General features: G+C 40.4%; 2 protein-coding genes across 3 annotated transcripts in view; both read left to right on the top strand.

Moving 5' to 3' along the window:
• plxnb1b (plexin b1b) overlaps positions 1 to 12,028 on the top strand; it is a 93,536-nt gene extending 81,508 nt beyond the window's left edge. For both annotated transcript variants that reach the window (XM_023424722.2, XM_087178855.1), the window contains exons 25-39: positions 158 to 258; positions 1,440 to 1,657; positions 1,758 to 1,936; positions 2,026 to 2,092; positions 2,851 to 2,997; positions 3,103 to 3,268; positions 3,659 to 3,762; positions 4,479 to 4,563; positions 4,919 to 5,085; positions 7,000 to 7,160; positions 8,047 to 8,194; positions 8,528 to 8,592; positions 9,205 to 9,280; positions 9,388 to 9,462; positions 9,665 to 12,028. In XM_023424722.2, the coding sequence (XP_023280490.1) occupies positions 158 to 258; positions 1,440 to 1,657; positions 1,758 to 1,936; positions 2,026 to 2,092; positions 2,851 to 2,997; positions 3,103 to 3,268; positions 3,659 to 3,762; positions 4,479 to 4,563; positions 4,919 to 5,085; positions 7,000 to 7,160; positions 8,047 to 8,194; positions 8,528 to 8,592; positions 9,205 to 9,280; positions 9,388 to 9,462; positions 9,665 to 9,769 (1,864 nt within the window). In that variant the 3' untranslated portion in view covers positions 9,770 to 12,028. The remainder of the gene's footprint in view (positions 1 to 157; positions 259 to 1,439; positions 1,658 to 1,757; positions 1,937 to 2,025; positions 2,093 to 2,850; positions 2,998 to 3,102; positions 3,269 to 3,658; positions 3,763 to 4,478; positions 4,564 to 4,918; positions 5,086 to 6,999; positions 7,161 to 8,046; positions 8,195 to 8,527; positions 8,593 to 9,204; positions 9,281 to 9,387; positions 9,463 to 9,664) is intronic.
• Positions 12,029 to 14,970: 2,942 nt separating this feature from the next.
• Positions 14,971 to 17,124, top strand: part of LOC111668684 (putative peptidyl-tRNA hydrolase 2) — a 6,150-nt gene continuing 3,996 nt past the window's right edge. Inside the window, exons 1-4 of the mRNA XM_087178917.1 lie at positions 14,971 to 15,232; positions 16,002 to 16,115; positions 16,683 to 16,754; positions 16,866 to 17,117. Of these exons, the coding sequence (XP_087035043.1) occupies positions 16,008 to 16,115; positions 16,683 to 16,754; positions 16,866 to 17,117 (432 nt within the window). The 5' untranslated portion in view covers positions 14,971 to 15,232; positions 16,002 to 16,007. The remainder of the gene's footprint in view (positions 15,233 to 16,001; positions 16,116 to 16,682; positions 16,755 to 16,865; positions 17,118 to 17,124) is intronic.

Below are 17,124 nucleotides of genomic sequence, written 5' to 3'. Positions count from 1 at the left end.
TGCAGTGTTTTCATTTTGGCCCAGCTTGACCTTGTCGTAAACCCTAATCTTTTACAATTCCACTGGATTTCCAGTAATCCAGTGTAAAAGTGGTTCTACTTACTGGTCCTCTCTCCTCCATCTCTCTTGACCCTCTGGTCCTGTCTGTGTCTGTCAGGAGAAAGAGTAAGCAGGCCCTGAGGGACTACAAGAAGGTCCAGATCCAACTGGAGAACTTGGAGACCAGTGTGAGAGACCGCTGCAAGAAAGAGTTCACAGGTAAGTGAATGGGACAGGAGTAAAGTCACATGACTAAGGAGGAAGGAGACAAACAAGACAGTTTGTTTTAGTTTATGGAAGCCAACAGATCGGATCTGTTTCAGCATTGTCCTTATTAAATGATGCCAGTTCATCACACCTCCAGATGAAATGTTCCTCACATCCCACATGTGGACGCAGCAGAGGAATTTAAGTGTTGCCCACTTAGCTCATTGTACATTTAGAGACTTATTTTCAACCAGACTGGGTATAAACCTGGTTCAGGTCTGGACTGTGTATAGATGCAGAGCGGGGGCTCAAGGCTACACATCTTGTCACGGGCAGTCTACTGAGCCGCTCTGGTTTACCAGCTGCTCAGGAACTGCAGGGAAGAGGAGGAGCACTTCCAATACACTGAGCATCTCCTCCATTACAGCAAATAAACTACTTTCAATCCATGTATCATTATTACTAAAGGAGGCAGAGGAATAACTAAACATAAGACACACCGAGCAGAGAGAGCAGGAGAGAGGGAGGGAGAGAGAGAAGTCATCGGTAACGAGACTTCGTACTAACGACTATGACCAACTCTACATATCAAACAGAGGGATTAGATATAAAGACCTGCCTCTTATAAAAGTCTGTTACGTTCTGGAGTTGAAGTAAATAAAGAATAAACTATTGTGGATCCAGATGGAGGCTGTGCTCTGTGTTAATCCAGCTGAATCACAGCTCAGTCTTTGGCTTTATTTTGGTGATTTTGTCAGAAGACATCGCAGTTATAAAATGAGGATTAAACCATAGGCAGTCCAGACAGCTCCTAGGTTTGGACCTAGTCTTGTTAAAAATGATGATGATGTGATTTTTCTTGGTCTTGTACCAAACAAACATGTTCCTTTACGTGTGGAGAATATGATTCTTAGGTCGGGGCGTCTCTGTAGCTCCATAACTCTTATGCTGTTAACAATGCACAACAATGTTGTGACACATTTTACCTTCATCAAAAACAATTGTAGCTCCTGTGATTTGGATAATGCACTTAGCCATATTGCATATTTGCATATTCGTGAATTTCCCCTACGGGATAAATGAAGTATCTATCTATCTATCTATCTATCTATCTATATCTATCTATCTATCTATCTATCTATCTATCTATCTATATCATAGTTTCAATTATATTTTGATTCACCCTGTCACAGACCTGATGACAGAGATGATGGACATGTCCAGTGACCTTGTGGGCTCAGGTATCCCTTTCCTCGACTACCGGATGTACGCCGAACGCATTTTCTTCCCAGGCCACAGAGAGTCTCCGCTGAGGCGAGACCTGGATGTTCAGGAGTGTCGGCGGCAGACGGTGGAGCAGGGCCTGGTGCAGCTGTCCAACCTACTCAACAGCAAGCTCTTCCTCACCAAGGTATTCAGCATCACCATCAGTGTTGTGGGTAAAATGAAGCTTTGTGGGTACTACCTACATTTTGAGCAGAGAGATAACTGGCCTTGTCTCTGTCTTTCAGTTCATTCACACGCTGGAGAGCCAGCGGACTTTCTCTCCCAGAGACCGAGCCTACGTGGCCTCCCTGTTGACGGTGGCCCTTCATGGCAAACTAGAATATTTCACCGACATCCTCAAAACTCTCCTGAATGACCTGGTGGAGCAGTACGTGGCCAAGAACCCCAAACTGATGCTGCGCCGGTAAGAAGAGGAAGGACAATAAATGTGTCTGTTTAAGATGATTTAAAAATGTTTTGTGGTGGTTCAACTGTCGTGTTTTTTCTCTGTAGAACAGAGACGGTGGTGGAGAAGCTGCTGACCAACTGGATGTCCATCTGCCTCTATGCTTTCCTCAGGGTCAGTCAACGCATGAGACATGATTTTATATTTCAGTTACAACTATAAACTATGATAAAACAATTCAGGCATAAATGTCAGGAGCACCAAAAGCAACACTTTGGTTTTTAGTTTAACGTTTTAAATTATTTGATGTGTGTTTGTGAATAGACATTTTGCCAGTTTGATTCCTGGGACATTGTGATAAAATGTGTGTGGGGAAAGTCGACCAGTAAGAGTCTTTAGTTCACAAATGTACAGTTCTGTTAAGATCGCATTGAGAGCCTAGAATCACCTCCTCACGGTCATTTCCTCCACCAAACAAGCCAAGTTAATCAAATACATAAAACATCAGAAATTTTACTTGTCAATTACTTTTACACAAACAAGAAATCAGTCCATTTTCAGGTATAATTTACACATGGGATTTGACTAAAGGCCTTAATGGTAGCTTTAGTTTAAGGAATGTTTCTAGATTTCAGGAAATGCGCTTATTTTCTTTCTCTCAGATCAATATCACTCTCATATCTGTCTGGTAAATATGAAGGTGGAGTCAGTAGCCAGTTAGCTTTGTGTAGCTTATTTCTTAACTGGGAGCAGTGACTTCCTGATTGTACAAGATTCCAGGCAGCCAAGAGATAGTCCGGCACGCAACCCCTTCGTAAAACCACAATCTGTCTTTGCACAGATTAAACAAATAAGATCTATCATGTTAATAAGTGTGTGTGTGTGTGTGTGTGTGTGTGTGTGTGTGTGTGTGTGTGTGTGTGTGTGTGTAGGACTCAGCGGGAGAGTCTCTCTACATGTTGTTCAGGGCCATAAAGCACCAGGTAGATAAAGGACCTGTGGATGCTGTAACTGGCAAGGCCAAGTACACCCTCAATGACAACCGCCTGCTGCGAGAGGACGTGGAGTACAAGACCCTGGTGAGGACAACTCCCACTTCCAGACATCCAGCGTGATCTTGAGGAAGCTGAATGTTTTTCAGTCCTCCATCTACCTCCTCTCACCTTCCCTTTCGTCTTCCACAGACTGTGAATGTCTTAGTGCAGGGAGGAGGAGTGAATGAGACGCAGCCGCTGCCTTCCAAAGTGCTGGACTGTGACACCATCACGCAGGTGAAAGAGAAGCTGCTGGATCAGGTGTTCAAGGGCACCTCCTTCTCCCACCGGCCCCATGCCGACTCACTGGACCTGGGTGAGAATCCATTCATGCTACATTTACAACTGACAGTCAAAGCAGATTTATTTCTAAATTCACTTTCTTTTTTTTTTTTTTACATTTATTGAGCTGTGGCGCCCTCTAGTGCAGGATGAAAGTAAATGCAAGGAGAGTTTATAATCTGGTCAGTCTTCCACCAATTGCTCTGGAATACACGGGAAAAGCACCTGGAAGTGTACATGCCCTAATTCAATTATAAATATATTAAATTGAGCTTGTAACTAAAATGAATTTCCCAGTTGTGGGATAAATAAAGTTAATCTAATCTAATCTAACTAATTTTGTTTTGCCATGGCAACAACAAGTATGCACACACTCACACACACTCACACACTGCTGACAGTCCGGCTGTTGTGTCTTGCTCAGAGTGGAGGTCTGGTGTTGCCGGACATCTCATCCTGTCAGATGAGGACTTGACGTCTGTGGTTCAGGGCAACTGGAAACGCCTGAACACACTGCAGCACTACAAGGTCAGACATCACACCTCACCAACACGCTGCCTCTCAGAAGAAAATACATGTTTTCCTCACTGAAAGTTAACAAATCTGCATTCTGGCATCTCAAAAACATAGCTAGGATCAGAGACCTTGTGTCTAACCAAGACTGAGAGAAACTCATCCATGCCTTTATATCTTCCAGAGTTGATTATTGCAACGCTCTCCTCACTGGTTTACCAGATAAGACCAATAGACAGCTACAGCTTGTTCAGATGCTGCTGCTCGGGTTCTGACTTAAACTTAAGAACAGAGAGCATGTTACTCCAGTTCTCAGGTCTTTGCACTGGCTTCCAGTCAGTTACAGAGTTGACTTCAAAGTTTAACTTATTGTCTGTAAGTCACTAAATGGTCTGGGCCCTGAATATATTTGAGAAATGTTCCATGTATGAGCCCAACAGATCAAATCTGCCCAAACCATAAGTTAAGCTTTAAAAATAAGCTTAAACTAAAAACTGCTCTATTTCCTCTGCCTTTGTTTAATTCTTTAATCTTACACTTTAATGAGATATTATCTATTTTATAATCTGTGATTTTATACTGTTTTCTTAGTATGCCTTTTACCTCTGTTTTTATGCTTCTTTTATTTCTCTTAAGCACATTGAATGACCTCTGTGTATCATAATGTGCCAACAAATACATTTCCCTAGCCGTGCCTATATATAACTGTGCATCTTCTTGTTGTTCATCAGGTCCCAGACGGTGCAACAGTAGCTCTGGTCCCTCGCCACAACAAACACATTCACCACGACAACCATGACTATGTAGCAGGAGAGAGTGAGTTAACATGAGAACAGCATTATATAATAATTCATCTAGATCAGTTTCTCCTCCTTGTCACCTAAAAATCTTTCCTGCTTCTACTAAACTCTAAATGAAATGAATATAGATGAACCAAATGAACCTTTCTATGTGTGCAGCTACATTCCTGTTCTGTTTTGACAAAATATCCCAGGATTCACAAAGTTGAAGTATTCATGACACTGTTCAGCACAGATTAAAGTGAACAGGGTGATCTCGAGTCATTCAAACAATAAACAAGGAAATTTCTTCATTGATACCAGGTTTAAGTAAAGATTGTGAGGCAGAGTGTTTATGCTAATTGAAGCTTTAAATATATTAACTTGTGCAGAAACACCAATGCTGGAGGATGCAGATGAAGGTGGAGTGCGGCTGTGGCATCTGGTGAAAGCCAGCGAGGAGCCAGAGCTGCCAAAACACCGCAGAGGCAGCCTGAGAGAGAGAGAGAGGGCCAAGGCCATCCCTGAGATCTACCTGACCCGCCTGCTCTCCATGAAGGTACACACACACACACACACACACACACACACACACACACACACACACACACTGTCAAGCTACTTTTAGTTTCATGTTGCAAACAAATCTGTACGCTGGTAAAAAGAGATTCAGTTTCCAATTATAATAATCTTAATTTAGCTGCAAGTGGCAATTAACCAGCTCGTTTAGAAAAGATATATCATTAAATGAAAGAGTAAATATAACATTTAAAATGCTGATATGTTTTCTGAGAGTTCCTCACTGGTAAAATTGATCTTAACAACACAGGTTTAAAATTGTGTCATTTCAAAAGAAATTGACAAATCCACATTCCTTGAATAACTGCCGAGTTGTGAAATAGCGTTGGATCATGGGAGTTCTTCACCGCAATTGCTGGCAGCTCCTCCTTTTTACCTGGAAAGGAATTATCCACAGAGGTGTCCTCCTCTCTTCAGTGACACAGGACAGGACGTCTCCAGCAGCTGGGAGCTGAGCTGTCTAACATTTCCTCAGCTTGTTTCTCTGATAACTTCAGATCCAAACGTCCGACGACTAAAATCCTTCATCTGGTTCAAATATAGAGCTGAAAACCACCAAGGTTTAAAAAGTGTATGTGGCTTAAAACTAGATAAAAGTCAATGTTGAGCTTCTGTCAGACAGACACACTGACACATGATCATAGAGGATATGATGTCACTGACAGGAGACCAATGAGAAGTGATGGAAACATTTGGGAAAATGTAAGAACACAACTCAACAACATGTAGAACACAGGTCTAGTTGTTTTAGACATTTTAATGTGGAAAAGTTACAGATTATAATTTTGATGTTCATGTTTGAAAATGGAGAAAAGATGCAGATGAATTGAGAGATTAAAATGGAGAAGCTTTTGCTGCATGAACACTTTTAGCACAGAAAAATAAGAAGAAGAAGAGCTAGGCCTGCAGGCAGGTATCTATGGGGGTCCAAGCCCCATCAGCCATTTAAACCCAGCTCCCCATCAGGGCGATGCAAGTCGGACAAGAGCAGCACAGATGTTGGAAAACATTCCAGTAAGGGTTGAGGAAGTGTGAGGAGTCAAACTCAGTGTTAAAGTGCCACCTAATGGCACAGAGCCTCAGTGGGGCAGAAGAAACTACAGAACCAAGCTTGGTGTTAATAGGAGCAATTGTTGCTACCTGTTTTAACAACAACCTATAGGAAGTTCTTCCTTTATAACTATTGCATTTTTTGGATTATTGAAATTCTTTTAATAAAATTTGAGAGTCCATAGACTTTATGTGCACAGACTCACAGCCCAGGAGGAGTTTGAAGAAGCATGTTTCACATATTTTTACAATTTTGTGAAGAAAAAAAAATGTTGGAAATGGGCGTGGCCTAAATCACAAGTTTCAGCTAAATTCAAAGAACTTAAGTGCTTCACAGATGACTGATAACATGACAATGAGATACAATAAAATAGTTTTAAAAAGCTATAATAATATTAGTAACAAAAAACATAAGAAAATTAATATAAGAGCAGATAAAATGGAATAAAATACAATTTAGAACATAATTACAATAAAATAAGTGAATAAAATAAAGTGACTAATGACTAAAAACATATATTATAGAAGCCAGGCTGAAGAGGATTGTTTTGAGTTTACATTTGAAAATTTCTTTTGTTTTTTGAAAGTAAGACTCAAAGGATTGTATTTATTTTTGTGATATTAACTCAGGGGCCCAGGAAGGCGCTGTGCATTGACTGTGATTCAGATGAAGATCAGATCATATTTTATGAGCGGTCAGTCCACAGGGTGCACTGACTCTTTCCTGTATATACTCAGATAAACATATGCTGCAGGTCCACACAGGCCAACTGTTAAAACACTGACGCACTCTTCACTCTCGCTTTATGCTGTAATGTGAAGAGAAAACTCTACTCTTCCTCAGGGCACATTGCAGAAGTTTGTAGATGACCTGTTCACAGTGATCCTCAGCACCAGCCGGCCCGTCCCACTGGCCGTCAAATATTTCTTTGACCTGCTGGATGACCAGGCAGGACACCACGGCATCTCCGACCCCGAGACCATTCACATTTGGAAGACCAACAGGTGAAGTAGATACAAACACAAACACAGAGCCAGGTGGTCACATGACAAGTCAAGTGGGACAGCTAACAAGATGTACCTTCATTGAACCCTCACTCTCTCTAACAGATATTTTGAGCCCTACAGCACACTTTCCATAAGTCCACGTTTCTGCAGACTTTGCCTGAGGGAATTACGCAAAATGCATAACGTTGTGACATTAAACGCGGAGTAACCTTGGTTACTAAGGGTCACCCAGAAGCGTAAAAAAACAGTAAACAACGGCCATAAAACAGAAGAAATAAGATAGTTTCCTTTTGTTGTTTACAAACGGGGCAAAAGGAGGGAATAAAGAAATCCAAAACCTACAGTTGTGTGCAGCATGTTTTACATGATAAAAGTTCTTTCTCATTCCTCTTTAGACCATTTTGAGCCCTTGCAGCCTCTCGCACTCAGTCACTGACCAGCAGACATCAGTTGAGTATGTGAGGGTTCAGGGCTCAGGCCTCAGAGGGGACACTGGGATTGGACCATAGGGTCTGAGCACAGAACCGTGTGGAAGTCATGGCCAGCTCTCGTGTGCATAGATGAGTCAGTATTAACGCAAACAAACTGCAATCTATCTGATACGTATGACTTAAACCAGCCTGGTGCAATTCCTTTAATGCTAATGACACGTTCTAGTCTCTGAAATAAAACCTTGTGATCAATGGTGTCAAATTAAGCAATGAGATCTAATAGGACACGTATAGAGACGAGTCCTCTGTCTGAGGCCATGAGGAGATGTTTCTGTTCCCAATTGAAACTCCTCAACCAGTCTTATCAAATAATCACTTCATTGTATGCAACAGCTTTCTCAAGTTGCTCTTGATGTTGTCGAGGGGTATTAATGTCTGTTCTGTCTCTTCAGTCTCCCGCTGCGTTTCTGGATCAACATCGTGAAGAACCCTCAGTTCATATTTGACGTGCAGGCGTCAGATCATGTGGACGCTGTGCTCTCCGTCATCGCCCAGACATTCATGGACTCCTGCACCATCGCCGAGCACAAACTGGGACGGGTGAGGATGATTCTGGGGGAGGGAGCGTGAAGAAGCTTCTTAAATAACATTTGTTTCACATATGTTTTTGTATTTTGAATAGATTTTACTGGTTGGCAGTCTGCTGCTTGTGCTCAGTCACAACTGATTGTTAAAAAAAGTTAGTAAAAATATTTTTAGGTGAATGCAAAGGTAGGACAAAAAGAGGAGGAAATGTTAAGGCTCTAAATTGTGTTTTAGTTGCTGGTGAACATTTGATTTTAAGAATCAGGTGGTACATTTTCTTTATAGGTTAAAAAGTATTAAAGTGACTTCCTTCATTTGGTTCTCATTCCTTTGTTTCAATTTCAATAGGACTCTCCCATCAACAAGCTGCTGTATGCCAGAGACATCCCCAGGTACAAGCAGATGGTAGAAAGGTGGGTTCAGGTTTTATTAAACCATTATTTCTTACTGCTCCTTCATCACAGGATACAGAGCATTCAGAAAGTCTTCAGACCCCTTCAGGTTCTCACATTTTGTTATGGTGCTTATGCTAAAATAAAAAAAATCATTTTCCTCTGGTCGATCTACACTCATTACCTCACAATGACAAAGTCAAAACAGAATCTTTGCAGATTTATTAAAAAGGAAAACTGAAATATCACATTGACATTAAGTGTTCAGGCTCTTACTCAGGACTTAGTTGAAGCAGCTTTGCTAGTGATTACAGCCTCCAGTCGTCTTGTGTATGATGCAACAGGCTGCGCAGACTAAATGTAATTCTATATGACAAGATTTTGCTATTAGATATAGTAACTATTTAAATAAAGTTACTATTCAAATTATGTTTTAATGTAACGTGCGAGAAACATGATACATCTCTATGTCTCACTCACTCACTCACTCACTCACTCACTCTCTCTCTCACTCTCTCTACTATACGTTAAAGGAAAAGTTATTTTTATAACAAACAGATTTTTAAACTGTCGTGTTTGTGATGTTGATGATAATGTTGATGATAATGTTGATGATAATGTTGATGGTTGCAGGTACTACGCTGACATCAGACAGACCATCTCAGCCAGTGACCAGGAGATGAACTCTGCTCTGGCTGAACTGTCCAGGGTGAGGACAGCCACACCTCAGATTCATCAGTGTAGACAAACACACACACACACACACAAACACGCACACAGTGTGACAGTGTCCAACCTGAATGCTCTGTGTTTCAGAACTACTCTGGAGAGCTGAACTACCTGGTCGCTCTGCATGAGCTCTACAAGTACATCAACAAATACTACGACCAGGTGTGTCACTCAGTACAGGTGTAACAGAACATCATGTGATCGTGTGCGCAGTGGATCACATATAGTCTTTCCAATCATGGCTGGTTAGAGTGAGTGTGAAATAAACCTCACAGCTTCTGTCTGAAAACGTCACAGATACAGATGTGGACAGATGCTGTTGCTCTCTCTCCTGTCATTCACCTGTTTGTCATCCTCTCATCAGATCATCACGGCACTGGAGGAGGACACCACGGCCCAGAAGATGCAGCTCGGCTACAGGCTGCAGCAGATCGCTGCCGCTGTGGAGAATAAAGTCACTGACTTGTGACAGAGGAAACGCCCACCGGTGTCACAGCAGATAGAGAGAGGTGGGTGTGTGGGAGGCAGGTTAATAAACTTGCAGCCTTCAGGTTGAACTGAACAGCAGGAGAGCGTCGGACAGACAGACTCTTCTTCTCGAGGAGGAGTGGTGGGAGGCGAGGCGTTTGTCAGATCAGAAGATTGAAGTTCATATCCCAGCAGCTTCTGTCCTTCTGTGGTGTCCGCTAAAGGAAGCTCCCGTGCAGTCCAGACACTGCAGAGACAGGACAGCACATGGACACCAAACAAACCTGGACAAAGAGGAGGGGACATGAAAAGACACCATACAGGCCTGCTGCCATGCTGTTTGTGAAGAACACTGATGGTTTTATCAGTTGCTGGACTCTCAGCTCTTGTGTATGAGAAACCTTGTGGTCCACAGTGAGCTGACCTGATCTGAGGACTCTCAGAAAGTAGGATTTTATCTCTTTATTTTCCCTCTGGAGTCAATTTTTATCAAGAGGTACCTCTTATGCCTTGTGTGCTTGTCACTGCTGTATGATAAGAACAGAAGTGTGTGTGTGTGTGTGTGTGTGTGTGTGTGTGTGTGTGTGTGTGTCTGTGTGTGTCTGTGCGCGTGCGTGCCACATTGCCCTGGTTAGCCTACATCTTAATATCTGGTTACTAGTACAAAGTATTGAAGTAACTAGTTGTTGTAGTTGCATGTTGCAGGAGCAGTATTCTGAAAATACGCTGAACTGATCTTCAACAACATCTTCACAACACTGTTTACGTCACTTACAGAGAGTTTTACAAGTCACTGCCTCTCTCTACCTCACTCAGTGTGCCCCCAACGAAAAACACTACTGTCTACCTGTCAGCCAGCACAGCTCAGATCTGCCCTCATACTTATACAGTAACACCTGTTGGAAATGTCATTTGCCGCGTACACACACACACATACACACACACACACAGATATTTCAGACATGTCTTTCCGTTGTTAAAGGTCGGCGGTCATCACCTGCTTGTCGGGGCATTTTAAGGTACTTATAAAACCAGACTAACTGACACGTTACTCTGTTTTTCTTTCTTGCTTTTCTACTTATTCATGTGGATGTGTAAATAGTGTACAAGTCACTGGAAAGATGTTAGAGGAAAAAACAAATATCCTTCCATAAAGAAACTCATATTAATGAAGTGGAACCTTAGTGTGTGCCGTAGTGTTTTATTGTGTATTTCTATTTTGTACATTTCCTCACATTCCTCTTTGGTTTTGAATGATGTATTAAATCATGGTTCGTGTTGTGCTCCAGAGTATTGAACACAAGGTGGCACTGCTTCACGTGCTGAAGGTCTCTATGGGATTTTGTTATGTATTGATTATATTACTACTGGTTCAGTAGGTGTAGATGACCTCGTCACTGTTCTGCTTGTCAGTTTGGAGCACAGAGACTTTTCATAAAAAAGCTAATGTCAGCTGATGTTTTTCTTATTTAAATGACAGAGACGGACACACTGAGGAGTTAGTGGCTGGAAATGGTTTTACATGTGTCAATGCTGGTCTTGTTTCCCTTTTAAAAAAAGGTGTTTCCTATAGAACTACCCTTTGTAGTTGGGGTTAGGGCTTAATATAGGTCAACTTTTAGGCTGTGGTTAGGCAGCGATTACTGATTGGCTTCAGGTGAATGCGAGAGGAAACCATGTCGACTGGGAAACGAAATTAACATTTCATTACCTTGCTTTTAAGAGTATATGTACATTTTTCAAAAAAAAAAAAAATTTTAATTCATAGAGTTTGATGTTGATCTAATACAAACAGCTGCTCAAGTTTTAATTTGCACAATATTTATAAGACTGAGAATCTGACTACAATCGGTGCCAACTTCAATATTCAAGTTCATCAAGCTCCTCTTAATAAGTAATGAGGTTCAATACCCGACCCCAGTCATCAGTTATAGGTCCAGAAACAGCATATCAGAGTGTAGCCCTGATTCATCGCTTCACAACAACACATGGTTTGTCCTGGTTCACACTGTCAGGTCAGGTGGGTGTGAAAGCTCATGATGGTACAGACGAGACACCTGAGGGAAAACTATAACTGTTATCAGGATGTATACATTTTTGCAATACAGAGGAGGCTCTGCAGGGAGCAGTTTTAAGGATGTTTCTTATTTTGTGTGTTAATATCAAACTGATTTCAAATGTAACTAGTGATTTAACATGTTTAATAAGAAAGGGTGCAAATTCTCACTTATGCTGATGTAATAAAGTATTCTTCAAATGATGTGTTCTCTCTTTCTTCATGATGTTCATATGTGAGGGAATGTATTGGGGAAATGGTGTATGTGGTGTAGTGTTTGTGAGCCTGAGGTTACCATAGAAACCACTGAGATATAGTCCACTCAGTCAATACCTGGAGCCATATTCACAAAAGATCTTTAATACCAATAAATGGCACAAAAAGTTCCAAACAGTTTCTTCTGAAGAGCGACTCATAGCTGCTCAGAGCAACTTTTATTATTATTAATAATAATAATAATAATAACAATAACTTAATTTACACTTTTCACTTTGCAAAACAGAGTTACAAAGTGCTGTACAATCATAAAAACAAAACTAGGGCTGCACAATATGCTAAATTTCAGTTGGAATGGTCATTTTTGCATTTTCAATTTCACTGAAAAAAACAAAATCGTCTCTAGCACCACAACACTTGCTAACAGTGCACAACAATGTGAAACATTTGGCCAAAAAATTGCAGCTCCTGTGATTTGGATATTGCACTTGGTCATATTGTAATTTTGATTATATTTCGATTAATTGTGCAGCCCTAGTTAAAACAATGAATTCAATAAAGCAGACGAAAGAAAATAAAAACAAAAGTAGAAACCAAAGATAAAAGCATTGAAATTGAGAATTAAAGTTGCTTTATACAAGTATGTTTTGAGTAGTGTTGATCTCTTCGGGCAAGGCTCCAGAGTCTGAGGGCTCTAACAGGTAATATGGTGTATTATATAGCAGAGGAGAGCAGGTCTGAGATATAAGAAGGTACCAAACCAAACAGAGCTGTAGAAGTATTTTAAAAGACAGGTAGCCAATGTGAGGAGGCTAAAATGGGTGTAATGTGATCACATTTTTTGGAAGCAATGAGGAGTCCAGCTGCATCATTTTGTATGAGTTGCAGGGAGCAGAGAGATTTCTGGGAGAGATGTAAACAGGGAGTTGCAGTAATCAAGATGTGATGATATGAATGCATGAATAACCTTCAGATCAGTCAGTGACACACGTGATTTAATTTTAAAAATAAAATATTCAGCAATAAAAACTCCTCAGCTGAGAGAAGGGGTGTGTGTGTGGTTGACCCACATTGCTATGGAAGACATAATGCTTCATTAAATAATAAATCAAATGTAGATCAATAGATTTCATTATTAAAAAAATAAATTTTATAAACTCACAGATTTCATATATGAAAAGTAAAATATTGACTCGTCAGCTGTGTCAAAATAAATCAGACTGGTGTGATCATTTTTGGGTAAACCAGCGATAGTCGTGACATCGCCTTTATTATTCAATTGATGGCAGATGAAGATTATTTGATATGCACTTTTTTAATGAATAATTCTGGAGCTGAACATCATGGTGATGAACCATGTCTGCCACAGCCCCATAATGAGCAGGCGTCCCATTACAGAGACGCAAACCCTTTTTCCCCTCCCTACCTGGTGACATGGATTTTTTGTGAGCTGGTGGGAATCATACATATGATGGTACGTCATAAAATGTAAGTAAACGCTGGGAACACACTGTGTCGCTGGCAGTGTGTTTAAATGTCAGTCATGGTCTGAAGGAGTTACATTTTGATGCCAGTGTCTTTCAGTCATGGACTCACCTGTTATGCCTCCATGTGGCAGCTCATGGACCCTGGGAGACTAAAAACCAGGCCACATCAGCAAGGGCACATCAGCAGGGGCACATCAGCAGGGGCACAGTTACACGTTTTCGGAATTCTTTATTGAACACTTTTTTCAAGCACTTCTATTATTTGAGGAAAGACAAAAAGCCTGATTTAAACCCAGAACACATGACAGGCTTTCGCTGTCCCTTTTCTGCAATTTCTGTAGTAAATCTTTTAAAACTGAGTAAAATGACGGTATCTAAGTGTCAGCCATGATAGGAACTGGTCCAGTTCTCCAAATGATAAGGAAAGGAGGTTGAATGCTTCCTATCTTATCTCCTTTAGCATAGGAAACACTGGACACAAAACACAATTCCTTGCTGCTACATTTAAAGTGAAGCACTGTTGTAGTTTCACCACAGCAGGCCAACATAAATGTAGAAACAACAGAGAAACTGTTTATGTTTGTCACTCAATCCAGAACTGATGGAAATCCTAGTCTGATTGACTGAAACCCAAATCCATAAATATAGATTTATTCTCTTTAAATCAGTTAGGAGTCATCATGAAGAACAAGCAGACTGAATTTATAGTTAACAATATCATCATCATAACAAAATACTATCGCCTATACATAAATGTTTCACTAAATTCTCTCCAGTGTAAAACACTAAAAATGAATTTTCTCGACTTTACAACTGTATAAAAATGTCAAAAGCACCTGTCAGGGAACTCTATATACACTATGAATATAATTTATTCTGATCTCTTGCCCAGTTCCTTATTTCTATTTAATAATTATTTTAATGGCTCAAATTTCTCTACTTGTGTATTTCTGCCATGTTATCTTTTTTCAACATTTCGATCCTGTTTGCTTTGTTTTTGTGGTTATGAATGGAGGATTTATCCTCCAAGTGTAATAAATAAAGTTAGTTTTAAAAAACTATTTTATAATTTGTATAATTAATTTGAAAATGTTACTATATGTGTTGTAACTGTTTTTGAACGCAGTCTAATTTTTTTAGCTGCGCTCTCTAGTAGGCCTACTTGTAGTGCACTGTTTGTTGCTACATTTGTCAATGTAAACACTCAAATTAATAAGTGGAAGTATGGAAGTACGGGGTTTGAGGCAGCACCACATTTACGAGTGACACGCCCTTTAATTTCGAGTTTCAAATTAGCTTTAACTGTTGCACCTAACGTCAATGTTTTGTGAATACATACCTATTTAACAAATATTTTGACTACATCTCTAATTAACTCTTCATTATTCAGCTCTATCGTGATAAAAGGAGATATATTTTCGCCTGTTAATGGCTCTGTTTTCAGTGGCTGCCGTTCTCCCTCACGTTTATGACTGAGTTAAGTAGGCACTCTGTGGACGCGCATATCATCACCACGTAATTAATATCACCAGAAAATCTGTGACACAGCATCCTGCCAACAAACAACAGGGTCCAAATGGCTTAACGCTGATGACAGTGTAAAACGGGAATCCAACTGAATCTCCGTCACAGGTGAAAAATAAGATTTACAGACACCGGGAGTGACCGTCGTTGTTCATTCCGCCGAGCTAGCTGCCCAGAACAGGTAAACTATCTACACGCAACTCGCTGCACTGTAGCTAGTCCAGTTAGCGGTAGCGGCTAATGCTAACGTTACCTAGTTTTGTAACAGCTATTGAGCAATAAATGTTTCCTTAATTAAATCTCATGTAAGCATTAATGCAAAACGTCTTAATGCAATTAATTTGTATTCTTACGGGGAAAGCCGAGCAGTCTAAACCAAAGCTAACTTTGCTAGCGTTAGCTGCATTCTTTTCTATGGTTATTCAAATGGTGTGTAACGTATTAGATGAGCTAACGACAATCGCCTGCGCAGAAATAGCTTATCTTAACGATTTCTTTAGACAGCCAACGTTAATTTGTGACTTTGTGGCCGTCCGTAGGGTATTGTTGTTTTTATCTATCAAATTCCCTTTGCACACGAAGGTAACATTAATTCACACTTGATTCAATTTTAATACGGCCTTGCTGGGAAAAGTACGTGAACGGTCGACGGTTTCCAAAATAATATTTGGTTATAAACACTGCGACCGTTTACCAGTATAGATATTTTCAGGCGTTTCTCAGTTTATTCTATTAACTTGTAATACTTGTCTTAATAAGCCATCCATCCATGCAAATCATAATGAATTGGAAGGCATGCTGGGAAATGTGATCTGCTTTACAGGAGCCTGGTGAAATTATATGAATAACATTAACAAAGCTCTAATGTTGTAGATTTTGTTGTCAATTCTATTCTATTTCATGTGGGTTAGTGCTGCTGCAGGGTGTTCATTGTTACTTCCTTTTTGCAGTCAAGAATGGAGCCATCAGAGCAGTCAGGCCCACAGTCAGACTCTCAGGATGTCAATCCTGTGTTTCTGCAGCAGCTCAGAGAACTGGACATCCCAGAGGAGGCAGCCAAACAGGTGGGACAGTAGACTCCCGGTATTTAGGCCACATTTACACCAACTTCCAATAATAATTATGACTGGGAATGTTGTGTTTTTCTGAAAGCTGTGGTATATGTGACAGTAAATAATACTGTAATGTCTGAAATGAAATTGATGATGTATTTTTTATCATGCACATTATTATGTGTCACCAACCTGGCATCTAGCTGATTCTGCAAGATCACCCATTATATGGCCCTGGGGCCTTTGGGATTTGGACTGTTTAGCATTTGGATATATTTGTGACAGGGGTCCAAGTGCTTTGATTTTGATACTGCTGCAGAATCGAATCAGGTGGTAGCCAGGCTATAGCTTTATTGCAGTCACATCCAACTGCTCAGAACCACCAATTATTGAATATCCCAAATAATATTTTCATATTATTTGAGCAATGTGAGTAAACCAGCTATAAAGGTGAGCATTTAATTGAATAAATGTATTGCTTAGTTTAACTTTTGTCTGTCAAAATGATGGCAGGTATGACCAGGTAAAAATTCACTGCTTTATTCTCTGACTTTTTTTTATTGTTTCTCATGACCTCAGGCACTTCTGCACACTCGGAATGTGTCTGCCGAGGAGGCGGCAATGTACTACTTCAACAAGCTGGAGAATGAGGTGCCCATAAGCTAGCCTTAGTCCCCACAGGTACACCTTGGTACATTAGACCTTGTGGAGTTCGTCCAAAACCATATCTCAGTGTCTCTTTTTGTCCTCTCTGACTCGCAGGAGGAGGGAGATGATGACCTAATGTTCAAGATGGTGTTTGTGGTGAACATGGATCTTGCCATGGGTGTTGGCAAGGTAAGTCTAGTGGTGTGGATGTGTTCTGTGTTCATGTACATGATCCATCTTGAAGAAAGTGTTTTTAACAATAGCTCAAATTGTGGAAGAACTTTTTATCCCTTCCTCTTTTTTTTTTTTTTTTTTTTTTTTTTAGTAAGGTCTTGCATTCAATCACCCCTATCTCTGGTTTTACACTGAGGTA

Source organism: Seriola lalandi, unplaced genomic scaffold (genome assembly GCF_002814215.2).
Source record: "Seriola lalandi dorsalis isolate HSWRI2012SDOR001 ecotype SW California unplaced genomic scaffold, Sedor1 jcf7180002054748, whole genome shotgun sequence".
NCBI classification, from domain to species: domain Eukaryota; kingdom Metazoa; phylum Chordata; class Actinopteri; order Carangiformes; family Carangidae; genus Seriola; species Seriola lalandi.
This window is presented reverse-complemented; position numbering and strand designations above follow the sequence as displayed.